At 39.0% G+C, this 18,029-nt stretch overlaps 1 protein-coding gene across 5 annotated transcripts in view; it reads left to right on the top strand.

Moving 5' to 3' along the window:
- LOC113678070 (dual specificity calcium/calmodulin-dependent 3',5'-cyclic nucleotide phosphodiesterase 1C) overlaps positions 1–18,029 on the top strand; it is an 18,991-nt gene continuing 962 nt past the window's right edge. The window contains exons 1-14 of one of the 5 annotated variants that reach the window (XM_027194941.2): positions 1,938–2,737; positions 6,262–6,424; positions 10,848–10,979; positions 11,461–11,661; positions 12,382–12,448; positions 12,803–12,919; positions 13,618–13,758; positions 14,323–14,423; positions 14,780–14,861; positions 15,578–15,621; positions 16,127–16,228; positions 16,867–16,990; positions 17,158–17,239; positions 17,739–17,933. In XM_027194941.2, the coding sequence (XP_027050742.2) occupies positions 2,656–2,737; positions 6,262–6,424; positions 10,848–10,979; positions 11,461–11,661; positions 12,382–12,448; positions 12,803–12,919; positions 13,618–13,758; positions 14,323–14,423; positions 14,780–14,861; positions 15,578–15,621; positions 16,127–16,228; positions 16,867–16,990; positions 17,158–17,239; positions 17,739–17,933 (1,633 nt within the window). In that variant the 5' untranslated portion in view covers positions 1,938–2,655. Of the gene's footprint in view, positions 112–1,937; positions 2,738–3,543; positions 3,902–6,261; positions 6,425–7,753; positions 7,912–8,373; positions 8,501–10,847; positions 10,980–11,460; positions 11,662–12,381; positions 12,449–12,802; positions 12,920–13,617; positions 13,759–14,322; positions 14,424–14,779; positions 14,862–15,577; positions 15,622–16,126; positions 16,229–16,866; positions 16,991–17,157; positions 17,240–17,738; positions 17,934–18,029 lie in introns of those variants that run through there. The other 4 variants (XM_089193584.1, XM_089193585.1, XM_089193586.1 and 1 more) reach the window with 4 other exon arrangements.

Here is an 18,029-nt window from a genome sequence, read left to right on the forward strand (position 1 = left end):
AAGGAAAGCTGGGTAGTTATCTGTTACCGTGATAACAAGCTGCTGTAGTGCTGTCTGTGCGTTTCCATCTATCTCTTATAGGAATATCATTTGGAAAATCTGGATGTTGAGGTAAAGTTAGCCTATACAAAGCTAGAATACCAGATTAAGGCGATAAAAAGGCTGTAGATGTTAAGTGCTTAGTAAAGTTAGAATAATTTGTTTTTTGAGTTTGTAAACCTGTTAGCCAAAATAATACTTAACTAATGTAGGTGTTGTGAAACACATTTGTCTGTTGAAGGAATCAACGCTTAGTATTACAAACCGAGAATGATATTGATCTGCCAAATCGATGACTTGCTAGTCGACTATCACCTTTTAACTACCGCAAAATTTCAAATAACAGATTTACAGAAAGCAAGTTGTTTTTCATTTGTCACGAGCAAGGGGCACTGTAAACTTTGATATTCCCGAGAGAATTCGAACCTCAAATTTTCCGATTTTGTGTTCGAATGCTTTATCAACCGAGCAATTAACAGAGATCACTTTGGCCATTTTGGCCTTATTCAGGTTAACAGGCACACTTAAATACATGCAAGAAAGACGAGCCGTCGGCAGGGCTTGAATTCCTTGCAAATGGCTCGCTCTTTGGATTCTTTTGATAATTAGTACCGTTAATCCTTCTTGATTTAATCGGTGTTTAACTGCTTTGGTTAGCCATAGAAATTGCAGACAAAGAAGAGGTACTGCTTACGCTCACCCCGATTAAAAGCTGTACGTTTTAATTTTTTAGAACTAAAGCCACGAGATTTCTTTGCACGACATGTAGCGTGGGTTTGTCTCTCTGCGTAATATGATGGAAAAAAGTATCGAAAAGATTAAGTAGTTTCTGTCAATGAAGGCTGAATTTGACGCAGTTAATGAAATATTGAAATTCGCCTTGAGTTGTATGTTTGCTGCTCAACAAAGAGTACATTCAACTCAAAAAATACAAAAAACATAAACAACGGCGATAGTTAAAAGAAATGTTAATAAAATTCACAACAGAACGATGCGCTAGGTGAAAACACGAATTAGTGTCAGATTGTAAGTTACACGCAGATTGGCTTTACCCCCACGACTGGCTACTGAAATGATAGCGAGTGTCAAACAGTTTAACAAAAGGCGGATTTACGTCACAATTTGTACGCAATTACTTTTGTGATACCGGAGGGAATAATTCTTCAATTAAAAAATAGAAGAAAACTTTACATTGGTAAGGCACGTTGCAAACACGTGCACAGCCAAGAATTCTTTGAGGAGTTAACTGCAAGTATTTTCTCAAAATTCCTATGCGCGCTTCCAAAATGAATTTGCTTTGGGTTTTTCTGATTAATATTGATGACAAGCAAAATTCAGGGTAGGAAATAAAAAAAAACCGCATTGCGAAAAACTTGATAAGTGCATATTGTATTTTAAAAATCCAAAAGTGGTGATCATTTAAATTACTCCGTTGCATTATTTAAGAAATAGACTGTAGCAAATCTTGCTTTCGTCAAATTTGCTTATATATGAAACGAAAAATTAAAAAAGAATCTCCAGGCTAAATCATAGTGTAAAAGTGTAATCTTTCGCAAATGGAATTCGTCATCATGATAAAATCATGCTCCTCATCCAATTTTACGTTTGCTGAATATTTGCTCCACTGGACTAATTTTCTCCAAAACGTTATTTCTTCAGTGCTTTAACGCAATCATTTCATTCTAATGGACAAAAATTGTATGACAGACGTTGTCATTTAACAACTTCTAAGAAGTGATTAACATTTACATTCAATGAAAATGTTATATATTTGCTGGCTTTCTAAACTAAGTGTAAGTTGTGTTACCGCAAATAAAGTTTCAAATTCAAATGCGGTTTTACGGCTGACATATTTGCTTTAAAGGGTTACTCCCTTTTTGTTTTCGTTTCGTTTTGATTTTTTTCGTCTCCGTTTGCATACTACCGCCTAAAGTATACATAAATTTGCAAATTTTTTGTTGTTTGGTACGAACGCGTTTGCAATTTGCCACGGGTTTTGCCGATGTTCCATCGTGGGTTAATTTTGACGAATTTAATTGCGTAGCTGCGAGTTTTATCGCATCGGTGTAGCGAATGACCAGATTTTCGTCAACTGAACGCAAACTGACTTTTTTTCGTAATACTTCTAAGCAACTTCTGAGTTCGATGGATTTTATGTGAAACGCAGTTGAAGAGGTGCAAGAAATTGCAATATTATTGTGGTGGAGTGCAATATATCGTTCTTTGAAATGGCGTAATAGCAACTTAATTAACAATTCATCTCGTAATTGTGGTCTTTTGTAGAAGAGTCATACCAGGTCAGCTGAAATATCACGCCGAGGTTTAGGTCTTATGTGGGTAACTCAACTCGCGAGTGAAAACGCGAATAATTATTTTAAACGTAAACCGTTGCTTAGAACCGCGCGTCAAAACGCCTTAATTGGAAGTGGTTATCGCTCTAGAATTAAAAAAATTGCCGCACGAACCCTAAGCAAGCGGGAAAAGCGAGCAAATCTTTTCCCGTGTTTTGCTGCGCGCGAGAGCAGGCAGATGGTGTAGTTGAAATCTTGGCACGCACTCACTGTGAATTTAAAATGATGCTGGTTACGAAGTCCGAGCTTTGATCCACTGGTCTAAATGGGATCCACTTGTACCAAAGCTCAGAGAACTGACCAAAACAGCAAGTACAGCCTCCAAAATCGAGCGGATGATTCCTCAGGTAAGGCCATGTTTTCAATGTGATTTCTTGTTCATTTTACAAAGCTGTCACTCCACTGGCAGGCGCCGAAGCCAGTTTATTTATAAATACATGAAAAATGTATTGTCTTTCAAACGAATGCACGCATTACAACTTCCCACCCAATTTTTAAACCCGGTTATCATTATTGTTATTATTTTTTTCAAAGATTGCTGTTGTTCTCTCGAAAGGAGCACTAAAAGATTTACGATTCTAACTCGCGTTCAATGGACTGGCGATTTGAAATTTGTCGCAAGCTCCTAAAAGTCAGCCGCTCTTTAGATGCGCTTAACATTTGCATTCAAAATATTTTATGCAACGAAAATTTCTTTTATTCATTAGTGTTGTGTTTTTCATGTCTTGGTAAAGAAGTTTGATGTTCATCTTATCACTCACAAAACCGGGACGCGATCGAAATAGCTTAAACATAAGAGGCGTCCGTACGCATAGATCACGGGCGACACACACATGTATATTTCTTCAATCTTCAATTATTCACCTGCACTTGTCAATCTACTTATTTCTTCGGTTAAGCTTTTTGCATTATCTACCAACAAAACGCTGAACAAAAAGGTTTCGAAAGAGCTTAGGAAAAAAAGAAAAGAAAACGCGCATTCGCCACTTAACTACGCTTCCGTGAGGACATTTGTACATTTTTTTCTTATTAAGAATTTTTATCACAAAAAAAGTGCGCGACATCTTTTTCAAATTTTACATCTTTTGAAGAAGGAAACTGATGCATAAAGAAGACCATGCTAATTAGATCTTTGCCGGGCAAACAATCCGCTAATTACAAGAACTTTAGTGATCGGCGATTCGGCCGCTGCATGCGATTCGCTACGCGCGAAGGCAAGTTCTCCGCAAGCATGTTCCGCAATCGCGCTCTTGTAGACAAAAGGGCGCCATTACCAAAAATCTTGAACCCACATCTTAGGAAAATCATCCCGATCACATTAATGTAGCGTTTTGACTTTACAAATCGGCCACCGCGCGCAATTTGTTGTCGTTGCAAGGATTTCTTCTGAACCTTGACGGTTTAGAAGTGATCCGGCGTACGTCGAAACGCAATGAAATCCTCGATTTCTCGAAGCCACAAAGTTCGTATCTTGGTGAAACCAGCTGGACAGAAGAAACGCGTCAAATTCGGTAAGTTTATAAACAGATAAATGACCCGCTAGAAGATCGAGTTTAGTTCTGACAAATAATATTGCAAGTAAGTGGAAGAGTCGGTTAACCACTGTTTGTTGTTATTTCCTGAAACAAATTTTCTACAATCAGGCCGCGCATAATTCGTATTTTGGAAAATTTTCTCTGACGTACATTCACCAAAAACATTAAATAGAAATTGTTGATTTTAATGACACACAGGTGAAAGGGAAGTCGAACTGACGTTGTTTTAAACGATTCTGTTTTTGCAAAGATTCATTTGGATTTTATAGTTAATGTTTTGGCCTCCCGCCTAGCAAAGTAGTGAAATTGTCGACTTTCTTCGGTGTTATAAGGATTTTTAGATTAGCATTCAGCAAATTGTTACATACGTTATATACTTTTAGTATTTGCGCAGGTAAATGTAAATACCAGAGAACGATGCAACCATGAAGAAAGCGTGAGCCGTTTTTTTCCATTTTTGGAATATTACAATTCCTTTCCTGACGAATTGCAATACTCCGCCTGGTTCTGCCTTAAGATATCATTTGATCAGCTCAGGGGCTAAAATTAACCCACATCTTTTTGATATGAAACGTTTCAAACCAAGGTGAACAATGTCTTTCAAAAGGTTTTTTTTTTAATCATATGGAAGTGAAAATCTTGCCTCACGTTGTCATTATTTCATGAAGATCTGATATCACAGACTTCGCTCCATCTTCAAGGCGTGTTTTATAACGGATCGAAGTTTCACTACGCGATAGTAGTTTTGCTTTTTGTCGGCTGTATAAGTCAATTTGTTTTAATCTGAATTTGCATAAAGTGGCCTTAATTACTTTATACTCATGATATCTTAGACTCTGAACATGTGGTGAACTTAATAAATTTTTTTTTTTGTAGGCTCGCTTGACTGATATCCACTTCATACAACAGTTTTTTTCATTTTCCAGTACACGAAATTTCTAGCGGTCGTTGAAATTTCAAACAAATGCGTTTTAAATCTTATAGAATTATCAACATCCCAGTGAAGCCGCAAAATCTGTCTTAAAGTTGAATATTTTAAACTGGTCAATTCTTTTTGAAGGAATATATTTTATAGATAAGTTTGGGACTAGAAAACATCGATTGACTGATGCTCTTCAAATTCTCATCACATAACTGGTTAAAATCTTTTTGATCTAGTGGGGAGAGATAACATCGATCACAACACTCGATGCATGAAGAACTCTGAAATGGCGTCTTCGCAAAAGAGCTTTTAATTGCATCTGAATATGATTATTAATTACAGAAACCTGGCTCGTTGAGAAAAAAAAAATGCCGAAAAGTAAAATATTAGAACATATCTTTACGATATGAAACAATATCTAAGCTTAGAGATACCGTATCCATTTTTTCCACTCTTGCGAAATATACTACATGCTATTTGAGAATTTACGTTCAACGTGTTTGGTTTTATCTATTATCTTTTCAATGCATATTCTTCATTTGATCGTTATCAAACACAGAGTTCTGCATCTCTAGTGTGGGGAAATGTAGGCGAGACCAGACCAAGTTGTAATGACAAACATGTGTTAAAAAAGAAGCGTTATGTAATTCCTGTAGTCCGGTTTCAAACCACTAAATACCGGCTGCAAGCGATTAGAGGCTTATTTTAATGCAGAAGCCTTTTTGTACAGCGTAGATACCGGTCAAGCAAGCGAAATATATGTCTCCAGGCTAGGGCTCTTCAATAGCGCCAGTTGCATTCAATGTATCTATGGCAACCTGGCGCGCTTGAAAGTGCGTGTGTTAAGTATCCATCTTTTCCTCTCTGTTAGATCCCTTAGTTTATAACTCCACTCATTTTAAGGAGTTTCTACTTTCAAGGAGAATGGGAAATATATTTTCCAAGGCGCATATTTTCAGCTAAGGTCAAGTTCAGCGACCTTCCTTGATTGTTTCCCGTATTTCTTCGTCATTAATGTATGTTGCTTACAATTTGTGGCGCCAGGAAAGTGCACTTAAAATGGAGATTTGCCAAGGATACGCAAACCAGATCTTAAGAGCTCTTTAAGTTACGACCATTAAAAAAGGGTGCCAAAAATGAGTTAAAATGAGATAAAATAAGATAAAACATAACACAAAAGAAAACGGAGCTTTACATGATGCGTGTAATCCTTATCAAGTCCCACTGCTAATTCTGAGAGGGTTCTGGAAATGCTTTGTAAATAATTGTTTCTTCGGCTTTAAATATATTGCATTTGAATTTTTTTTATGGTGTGCAGACCACTTTTACTCTGTTTTATGAGTACGTTGTGCGTTTTAATTTCTTATTAAAACACTGATTAGCTTTTTTTTTTTTCCTGGTTTCTCGTGTTTAGCAGATACAGTACAGCCGCATATTCACGTGACGTCAGTACCAGTGGACTGCGCATGCGAATCCAACTGCAATGACAACGAAGTGTGTAATAACTGTGATGGTTACTCGACGCACGATCCTACCAGCTATTCTTCAGAAAAAGCTTCAGTTCTCGCCGTGTCAAGGTAATAGGCACAAAGTTTAACTCGTTGAAATTAGATAGCTTCTTATTTCTCCTTACGATATACATTACACATTTAGGTCATGAGAATAAAGGAAATGATCACCAACTAAAGATGCTCTAGATTGTTAAACAAATTCTCCTCGTCAGCACCTAAGGAAATGTATAGTATAGAGAATAAGCTTATTGATGTTGGAGTGTAAAGTGTGAACACACGAGGTCAAAATATTAAAAAATATATTTTATGGAAAGTTCGCAATCAAGCCAATTATCTCGTGAATGTAAAAAAAGAATCAGGGAGGGCACCGCTCTGGCTCCACCTCACTCCGTGATTGGTCTAAAAAAATTCGCACTGGCCTATCAACCAATCAGACGTGACTCGGTGGTTCAAATTTTCCCGCCTTGAAGGACGTTGGATGTTTTTACTCTAAATTCTCGTGGGCTGCTCGCGATATGAACTGTTGTGCTGCTTGGCTCTTGGTATTTCTTCGGTATTGGTTTTTACGAAATTAAAAAGATAACTTGATTTGTTTCCTGTTGATTAGGGAAGCATGAGCCTTTCCCTGTCCTCTTAACAAAAAACATATTTGTTAAGTTAGATTTTCGAATAGCCGCGACGAACTGCCTCAAATGTTTTAATATATATATTTTTGCAAATTCAGCGTAGAATCCTCTAAGGATTCCCATTTTTACGGCTAAAAAAATTTTTTTTATTGAAGAAGTGGTATTTTTCTGCGTGCATTAGTGGTATAAGAGAAGATAAAGTGTGTTTGTTTTTATTCAAGGTAGCTCAAAATGGCTATTGTATATCTTTGATAGATTGATACTAAAACACTTTTTTGTGTGTGGTCCTCAGAAATTGTTATCGCTATGGTCACTTAAGATGTTGAAAATAATAGTTTTAACATGGCCAGAAATGATTTGGCTTTTTTTTTTTCTATTTTTTTTTTCGATAAAATATTTAAGGAGGCAAACGCATAGTGTTGAGGTTACACCTGTTAAATAATTGATGTCTATAGATGACGAGTGCAATTTGAGCCACTCTTCAACTCAAATATCTCCACACCATATTGCCTCCTTGAGATAGGAAATCACATTACTGCTTATAATAAACTAAAAGGGAACAAGGGTAGCTACAGATGGAGAAGACTGAAACAGATTTTAAACAACGAACACAACAAAGCAAGCTACACCGTGGCGTAGGTCAGACCCTCTTTCGCGCCAAAACACACAACGCACGTCACGTATTGATTCAATGTATCGCTGTTGTGTCAACAAACCTTTGTCAACAGCTTCTTTTCTTGAGAAGCGAAAGCCAATCTGGCATAAATAAAGAAAGAATGAACATAGACACCAAAGGTTACGTCAAACGAATAATCGTCATGAAAAAAAGTTTACTTTCAAAGTAAATACATCTTCGTAACAACATTCAGAAACTGTCTTCGAGGCGCTCAATTGCGAACATTTCAACCGAAGGAAAAGCCTCTTCAGGTAAAGAAATATACAGTAATCTTAACGATGAAATGTCAGAAGATCATTTATGACCTAGTCGTACACAATGTCTCGATTACAGCTCGGTACGGTAATATTTTGAATTGGCAATTCATCTTGGTCAGCCTTGTAGCGTAACTTTTATTTCAGCGTTCAATGTAGATAAACTTGACAGTATCGCGTCGATTTGGATGACTAAGAATGCTAATTTTTCAGGTCTTTTTCTAAGTGCCTGTCAACTAAACAGGTTAGGTTTCCGAGATCGCAGCCAACCGCTTTCATTCCTTTGTAAAAAATTTGAAGTGTCCATTTGAGTCGCTCGGTTGGTTCTGCTATCGGGACTGATATTTCGTTTACCAAGCTGGACAATCTCGCTTGCTAGAACCTTACTATTGTTATTGGATGAAACGTGAAAGGTCACAGCTTGTTTACCTCGGAAACCGAGCATCACTTCTTACTGGTACAGAAACCAGGCTTAACTGATACCTCGGGGAGGCGAGATGAAATTTATCCTTTGAACAGAAGACAAGACTCGTCCTATGAGCGGGGTTAGACAGCGGGGTACCGGACTTGTTTCAAGAGGCCCTTGGTAGGCTGATTGTTGTAACTAGATCCCTTATGTTGTGTTTTGACAAAAGAAGGTGCTCCGTAAGTGGTTGTCTTGCTGCATAGGTTGTGTTATACTCAATCTTGTGAAGCGAATACGCTAAGTGAAATTTAATGAGGTTGTCCGTGTTCTGCTGAACACGGTGTTCGATCTTGTTTTCTTGAAGCTGGTGTATGTTAAAACTCAGTAGTGACTCTCTATACATGTCATTCGCGCTTCTGGGAATTTCTACTTTTTAGATTGAATTCCTTATTTCCTCTTCTGTCTTTCTAATGGGCCCTCTAGGCAACAATAGCTATGAATATTATGACTTAAAACTATCCATTTCTTAAAAGCTTAGAGCTAATTTAAATCCGTCGCAAGAAAATCCACGGTGTGTGTTCTTTCTTATCCTTAACCTGCTGCATTCCGAGGGAACAATTATCGTGAGTAAAAAAAATGGCTCCTACGGTTCGGCACCCACAAAAACTGCTAGCACGTATAGTTTTCTCTGTCGTTCATTTTCATGTCGTTCAGTCCTCAATTTCTTCTGTTGAGATTGGAAATGCTTCGTTTGCAGGATTCGGGACTCGTGCAGTAGCATCTGAAATCCATGAGAACCTCGTCTCTTCAAACGCTAACGAAATTCCTTATGGTCCTGTTTCTTATTAAGAAGCGTTTACATTAAGTGAATACACCTTTAGTCAGTGATATGTCACATTTTTAGGCAGTTAATAGTAAGCTAGGTCAAAGTAACTTCAAAAGGATGTATCGGAATTCTGCAGTACTTTCTCGAGAAAACCCAACGTTTTTTTCGATAACAAAAACGCCGCATTTGCCTTTTCCTAACCACGACATGTCATCATAGATTTGAAGAATGCAACGTGTTTATTTTTCACGCGCAATCACATAAACGAGAATATGAAAATAAAATAGATATTCAAACCAGATAGTTTGTGTTGATTGAAATATATTTACATTTATATTGAGCCAATCAATCAAACACGTTTTAACTACTAAATAACCTGAATTACAGCAAACCTCAGTTTTACCTTCAAAGGAGGATTAAAAAAAAGTCAAAGCAACAGAAGCCAAGATTTATCGACCAGAAAATAGTTGTGTTTCAGCAATTTTCGTAAATTTTCATGTGTAAGTGATGTGCGTTGTGTCCGATATCACTATGAGGATCGAGTAATGGTCGAATGCCCAAGTTGCTAAAAATAGTTGAATCGTAAGATCTTTAGTTTCTCTTTATGTGTGATGACATTTGAACCAAGTAATGACATTTTTTGGCGCATAATATTCTTTCTTCGCTGTGGGCCAAGTTTGCAGGCTTGAATTTGCTTTTGACGTATCCAAAATGGCATTGGCCAGTTAAGTATGTGCTTTAAACTTTGAAACTAATTTTTTTTTATTCCGTAAATTATTACTACTTGTAGAGGAGTCGTTGTTGATAGTCAACTTAACCACCTGCCTTTCTTGCTAAAATATGGTGGTTTTCACGACTCTGGGCCGGTTATTTACACTAGGTCTAGCCCAAACTGCGACTTTACGCATGCATTGGGCCTCAGGGATACTTTTTAAGAGGGTTGACTTAATTAAATAAATGTCTTCGCATTGTTAGCCTTCGACCCCCGTGACACAGCTCCTAGAAATAAATGTTCAGATAATCGGTTCGGCTGGATTGAAGATGGCTGAGAACGCGGTTTTGTAAACAAAAGCTAAACTTTGTTTAAATAACCGGCCCTTTGAGTTAAAAAAAAGATACATTTGTGCTTCTGTCGTGCGTCTATTCAGTAATAGATCACAAACGAAGTGAAGATGTGGTAAGGAAAAAAAAAAAAAAAAAAAAAAGAAAAACATACGAGACACAGCCAAGTGTGTCTCTGATGTTCGTGTCACATATTGACATCCTCTGTGATCTATCACTGAACAGAGTCGCGGCAACGTGGAATCTATTAGTAGATAGAAATAAGAGACATAAGAGGTAAGAGGTAAGTTTTGAGCTCGGTAAAGAAATAGAGAAAGATGTTTTTTTCGTCTTGTCACTAGTTTGGGACAAAGAAAAAATGCTGAGTCCCCATGAGGAACCCGAAGATCTGAAGTTCGATTCCTCATGGGGAATCAAAATTTTTTTTTGTTCCACGCTCGCGACAAGGCGAAAAAACATCTTTCTCTATGGAATCTATTTGTTTTATATGATTAAAAACAGAATGTTATTGTGTGCGTTTGTCCTCCGATATTCATAGAAAAGAACAAATCAAAATACATGAATAATTCAGGTCATGATATAGAAAAAAAGTATAAAATCTGACCAAAATGTCCTTTATTTCTTTTGTGGATCATTTAGATTGCGTGAAATTATGGATCAGTTGGATACCGGAAAGGGTTTATCAGCTGCAGATATGAAACAGGAATTAGGAATCGCTGTCGCCATGTTGGACAAAGCATCGGTAGCAGCGACGCCATTAAGAGATTACAGGTATGAATCAAAATGTTTTGTCCTTCGTTGTGACAACAAGAACAAGACAATATTTATGCTTGCTTACGAAATAAGATTTTTAAGAGGGTCAGGAGAGAGATAAGCCGCCTTTCTCTCCCGCCTTCTCGACCCTAAACTTCCAGGAGTATTTTCGAAACCATCGTCAGTCTCCATTACGTAATTGATGAAGAGAAGCGCACAGGAGGGGAGAGGGTTTGTTGTGCTTAAGGGAGTTTTTGCTGGCTTTTGTAGGTTTTGAACAACACAACTTAAAACCTTGCACAAAAATAGTCCTTTCTATTGTTATGGAGAATATGTGTCAATTGCCATTATTTAAGAACTGAGGGGTGTGAGTGAGCGATAGAAGAGTTTAGAAATGTTATGCATTGGCAAGCACATCATTATTGGGATGACGGAGTCACGGGGGAACTATCGCTTAGCTCTCTCCTCCTCAATAAACTCTTGTGTAACTACTTTTCAGGGGGTCCACGAGTGCTTTGAGCGAGCTTGACGAAGAACTAGAGAGTAGCCTCTATTCTGATGACGTCAATGAGGAGGTGCGGGAGTGGATCGCTACGACGTTTGCGCGAAGCACTCCTGGCCTACGCAGAAAGAGCTTGGCCAGAAGGCATACGTTTCGTAGCGTAGTACAGGCAGTAAAAGCAAGTCTTTACGTGAAAAGGTACGTTTTGCTTCTACAGCCACTAGTTAAATTTTGCGGACGGTCAAACGTGTTTTTGTTCGGGTACGACTCGTTCTCAGTTTGACGATCATACAGATCTGCTGCAGTCGTGTGCAGTACTCTTCTGACTGCCTGATGGTTTGATGCGTCGAAACTATTTTGCAGTGCAGATGTCTTATGAGCGCGTTTATTTGACTGGCCATGTTTGATCTAGTGTTAAAGTGGCTGGAAGGGGGAAGGGGAACTAATTTCTGTTGGCCCATCCCCTACAAATTTCCTTCTTTCTTCAACCTCCCGCTGCTGTCAAAATGAAAGATGGCATCGATAATCAAGTTATCACGAGAAAACACTGAGCTATCACTCGCAAAGATTACCTCGAAACGAGTCGGTTTGGCCATAAAAATTAGAAGCTGACTAGAAATCTTTTTGGTAGAAAGCCTCACATTCACAATATGGAGCGCAGGATACAAACACAAGGTTTTTTTCTTCTTCTTCTTTTCTCGGTAAAATTGACTACGAAGTTTTATGAAAACTGAGTGACTGTTCCAGTTAATCTCTTAAACCTCTCTGAGCGTTTCGAAATACAGCCGCGACGTTTCTATTCAATGCAAAGTTTTTTTTTTCTTTTTTTTTTGGCGGGATAAATTGAGACATCACAGTGAGTAGGTAACCTGAGGCTAAAACTAATGGAAAACTTTTGTCGTGTCTCATTCCTGGTAGAATTTATCAAAATATGGCAGTGAAATCGAAATTTCAAGTTCCAGAGGAGGTTCAACAATATTTTAAGGTTAGTATGCAAAATTATAAGATGAAAATTAAGGTTCGAATGTAAAGTTAGTGTTGTTCTCCTCAATATAAACTCTATTCCCCTTTCCATCTTCTATTCCCCTTCCGTTTCTCGCAACCTCAGGTTAGGCCCATAGGGTAATAGAAGTATTCAGTGGGATATCAGTCTGTTTCGATGTGGTCTTTTCTCGGGCGGACCTGAGTTAAACAGGATTTACACGTTTTTGAAAGCCTTCATCATAATCACTTTTTTTTCTGATCAAAGGTTCGATTACTTAGCACATATCTCAATCGAAACGCGCCCCATTCTCATTTATATCACTATATATTTTTTCTCTTTCTTTCTCCTTTTCAGAACTTAGACAAGTGGACGTTTGATCCGTTCTCATTTAGCGACCTTACCTCTGGAAATCCTCTCCGTTACCTGGGCCACGAATTATTCACTCGCTATGATCTCCTAGCAAAATTTAAGGTGAGGTAACTTCTCCTGTAAACTTTTTTAAATTTAAAATTTAAAGCCTGTCATGTTATTCTTTTTCATGTTCTTCTTCTACTTGGTGTGATATCTTAACGATTTTACCGACCCGATACATGTAAATGTAAAATCTCCCTGTTCGCGCCTTTTTTTTTTTGTTTTCTTAATAAGCTCCCAAAATGGCAGCAACTCCGCCCAGCCCCACCCCGCTCATCCTACAGTTTTCTATGTGTTCTGAATAGGCAAAAATGCACAGCGACGTCGAACTAATGACTTAAGTATCCGGAAAAACCCAGCAAGTTGTTTGGTGCCAGCTTTTTTTGAATAGTGAGCCCCACATTGTTGTACTGCAACATCACTATAATAGATGTAAATGTAAAGGATTTTCAAGGAAAGTTCACAAATTTACTTTTATGAGAGAAGAAAGTTCGGTTGTCTACTGGTTAGCGCACCGAAATCCTTATCAGAAGGATGTCGTCTAACAAAATACAGGTGGGGAAAGGGTTGGGGGAAGCTATTTGGGATGAAGCAATATCTCTCTCAGAAGGAGTAGCAACCCTTTTCGCTGCTTCTTGCTGTTCTTGGAAGTAACGGGCTATTTCTTTCGTAACAGTCAACAGTGGATTATTGTAAACAGTTTTCAGCCTCTGGCATTCGACCTATCCCCTTTTCACAAAGCCTCTTCTTTCTTAAAGATAACATCTTCAACACTGGATCGTTTTCTGGTAGCCATTGAAGATGCATATAAGAGACCTGGGAATCGTTATCACAACGAGTTTCACGCAGCCGACGTAGCGCATTCGGTGCATTATTTCCTGTCACGTGTTGGACTCATGGTAAGTCGCGTCACACTTTCTGTATACTTTACTTGTCACGCTTCAGACCCGAGACGATAAGAATAATCTCGAGTCTCGCATAGACTGATGATAAGTCAAGTAACGCCGTGCTCCTCGTCGTTAAAGGACGTGCAAAGCAGCTGATTGAACTGTCTTTTTCTTTTATTCCCTTTTATTTCACTGAGCCAATAAAGGAATTGTGGGATGTGAAGCAGCCTGATGGTTGGTGCGCTGGCAGTCTGGGTCGAGAGTGCGGTCCCGGTTTAGACCTAGGCGGGTCAAGTTGTTGTTGTTTTGGGCAAAACACGTTACTTTCAAAGTGTCTTTCTCCACCAGGAGTTTAAATTGGTACCGATGAATTGTCAGGGAAGTCTGAGAAAATGTTGGGGGAGTAACCTTGTGATAAACTGGCATCCCATCCGGGGGAAGTAGCAATACTCCTAGTCGCTTCATGCGTTAGAAATCTGGATAAGCTCTAGCTGGATGGGCCTTTTATCAGACTTTACTTACTTTATTGATAAAGGAATTCAGAACTTTTAAAATTTCATTGATTATTTTTCGCAGCACTGTATGAGTGACTTAGAAATATTTGGATTATTACTCTCTGCCATTATACACGACGTGGATCATACCGGAACTACGAACAACTTTCACGTTAACGCCAGGTATCTTCGTGTGGATCCGCTATTGCATTCATACTCGGTTCTTTTTCAGTTAAGCATTTAGCCTGTGAATAGGCGATGTTAATAGTACTTTGGCCGCGGGAAAATACGAGGCCTTGAGGGACGCGTTTGATAGGTCTGCAAGGGATTCATCGGGCCCTTATTTTTTGTGCTAGACCCCTAGCATACCTCTCCCCGACTCGTCTCCGTCCAATTTTCCCGCGGGTGGAGAAACGCGAGTCTTGCGACGCTAATATTTGGGACGTGCTTGAAGGCTATAAGCCATTGTGTTTTGGTTTACATTTGGTAAATAACGTGATTTTCCTGATCTTTATCTTCCTCACTTAATTGCTTTTAAGATCCGACCTCGCATTGCTGTACAATGATCGCTGTGTGTTGGAAAATCACCATTTATGCTGTGCATTTACGCTTTTGAAATCGGTGAGTTTATCAATCACTTCTATTCCTTTCGATCAAGGACCCAATCATTGCTTAGTGCCCCGGAGGAGGGTGGGGGTGGGAAATCTTTAAAATCGGTGAGTTTATTATCATGATCAATGGACATGGTGTCTCAGGGGGGACGAGGGGGTGAGGTGGCGGGGGAAAAATCCGTCGTCGACAATAATGACCGGTCCCTGAATACGCCGCCTATCTACTTTTGCGTCTTGTTCGTGCTCTTTTCTGGCCGGTGTGCCTATGAACGACAACTCTTCTGGATACGACTGAAAATACACACACACACACACACACACAAAAAAACAACCTCCCCCCCTCAAAAAAAAGGAAAAGAAATGATTGTTGCCTTTAGGCTTTACCTGTATTCAAACGGCATCGGTCATCAAGAATGCGCGGTGAGTGACACCTTCGTCAATTGTGGATGTACCCTTTCAACGAAAAACTATTCATAGCATACATGTTTAACCCTTTGTCTCCTGAGATTGACCAGCATCTGATTTCTCCTAACAACATTACCCTTGTATCACACACTGTGGTCACGAGAATAAAGGAAATGATCACCAACTGTAGAAGCTCTTGATTGTTAAACAAATTCTCCTTGTCAGCACCTCAAGAAATGTATGGAGAACAGTATGGAGAATATACATACTGATGTTAGGGTGGAAAGGGTTAACGAATGGTTTGTTTTCATCCTTTCTTAGCGAGAACTAGACATCCTTGCGGGTTTGACATCAGAACAGTACAGGTTCGTACCTCGACTACTGCTTTGTTGATCTTTTTCGATCCGTTGTATTATTGACCAATGGTGATTACGCAGTGTAACTGTTCGTTGCTCAAAACCACTTGGGTATCACAATCAATACCAAAACGTGAACCCACCATCTCACATTAGAGCAATTTTCTACGAAGTGTCGAAAGTATTTTGGATTACATTGACCTTGCTTTACTTTGCTCTGTGACTGGTGCAGAAACTCGGCTCGTGTCACTCCCTCAACCAATCAAATGGAAAACTAACAGGAATCACGACTTGGTCGCCTCGTTTTCCCGCGCTTTGCGTGGTTTGCGTGTTCCTAGTTTGGATTCTCATTGGCTGACTGTATTTTCTTTTCTTCTGATTGCGACACTCATTCGGAAAGCGCTCGATAATACTTCGCTGGAAGGATACAAGGTTGATATGTCTCAAACTTCATACTTAACTTGACGAATACCACTTCTGACTTCCAAATTAACGTTATGAATGACTTTTTCAGTGACTTACGTACCCTAGTCGTGGATATGGTATTAGCGACCGACATGTCATCGCATTTCGAACAACTCAGAGCCATGAAAGCCACTCTTACAGTCCTTGGAAGGTAAGCCATCTCATCGTCTTGTAAATTTTGGGGGTAATTCTAGAATTCTTCAGTCTGTGAAAGGAATTGGTCCACGTGAGGATTGATCTAACGCCTTCTGTTATCGACTAAGTGACGCCTCGTATAAGCACTGCATGGGGAGAAAACTGTACTTCACCGCCGCTTCCGAATCAGCGCCGCATCTATGAATGGGGTCTTTTTCGGGGAATTTAACTTGTCTTCAAAACGTATATTCTTGTATAATGTTTTTCGAAATGGCTGTAGTCTCTTTCTCATCGACTTAACGATTGGACTCCGATTACGAGGAGCATTATAAAATTGAATTAGAGTACACTAGGGCTAATTGTAAGCCCATTTTTCACACCAAAATGATACCCTGTACTACATTTCGAAAACGATTCTAATTTATTGTCAATATTTCCTTATCAACGCCCCCCTTCCCCTCTCCTCCCACCCCACCCCCCCCCCCTCCTTACTGGTGGCAACCCATTTGGGTCACAATAATACAACAAACGCCAAGGAACTTTCACGCGTAAACATGGTTGCCATAAATGTATATTTTGCCACTTAAATGAGTCATTAAATGTGTCAAATCAGAATCTAGACCTTAACATTTAATTTCCTTTTTCATTCTCCAGTCAAGTAGAAAAGAGTCAGGCACTAGAGTTTATTCTTCATGTGGCTGACATTAGCAATCCGGCAAAGGACTGGGAACTACACCGACAATGGACTTCTCGTATCATGGAAGAATTCTTCTGTCAAGTGAATGAAATGCTTTTAAACTCCAACCTGTTATAAATCCTAACTTGTTGTATTTTTTGCTTGTATTTCTCAAGCAAATCACGCAGAATAACTCCCATTTATTCATCCATTGCACACCTACGGTGTAATTCTCGCTTTTAATAATGGGTTCTTTTTCTATACCATAGGGAGATCGCGAAATTGAGATGGGATTGCCAATTTCTCCTCTGTGCGACCGCTCCGTCACTTGTATTCCTGAGAGTCAACTAGGTACGCAACACATGCAAAATATCAATCATTTGTCCCTTGCCATTAAACACGAGGAGACAACTTGATCTTCACTGTGAGATAAACTGTAGCTTAAGTAGATTCGAAAAATAAGTGTTAAAAGTAGTAAGGCTTGGACTGTGGTTAAACACGATTTGGTCATATATCTTTTGCGAGAAGCTCTAAACCCGCTAACTCACATGAGCGATTGAGACAAATTTCTCCTTACAATATATAGTACACAGGTGATGGAAATAAAGGAAAATATCACCTAGGGGTTTATTAGTTGATCCAATACCAAATTCTCCGAACTAGCATCATAAGAATTGTATGGCAGACAGTAGGAAGAGCTACTAATGAGATCTTGGTTGCGAAGGAGTCAAAACACCTTAGAAATTAGAGAAAGGACCTTGATGAAACTTGGTTAACTGGAAATGACAGATCTCTTAGCATTCTAAACTTAACAAGATTAAGTTAGTTCCACCTCATTCTGTTTCTTCAGGTTTTATTGAGTTTGTTGTCATGCCAGCATTTGACGTGTGTAGCGAGATGCTGGACTTGTTATTGGAAACGAAGACATCGCAGGCCGCGGCAGATCTTGGCATAGAAGGATTTGGAGGCAAGGAGAGGGCCTGGGTGGCACCTCTTGCTGATAATAGGCGGAGATGGAAGGAACAGTGCCAGTCCACTGCAAGAGGTAAGCTAGAAGGGCGTGCACGAGTGTTTAAGCAGCCTATTGTTTCCGACTGTTTTTCCTTTTTTTTTTTTTTTTTGGTAGCTGTTGTTTGTTTGT

Source organism: Pocillopora damicornis, chromosome 14, assembly GCF_964200805.1.
Source record: "Pocillopora damicornis chromosome 14, jaPocDami1.2, whole genome shotgun sequence".
Taxonomy (NCBI): Eukaryota; Metazoa; Cnidaria; class Anthozoa; order Scleractinia; family Pocilloporidae; genus Pocillopora; species Pocillopora damicornis.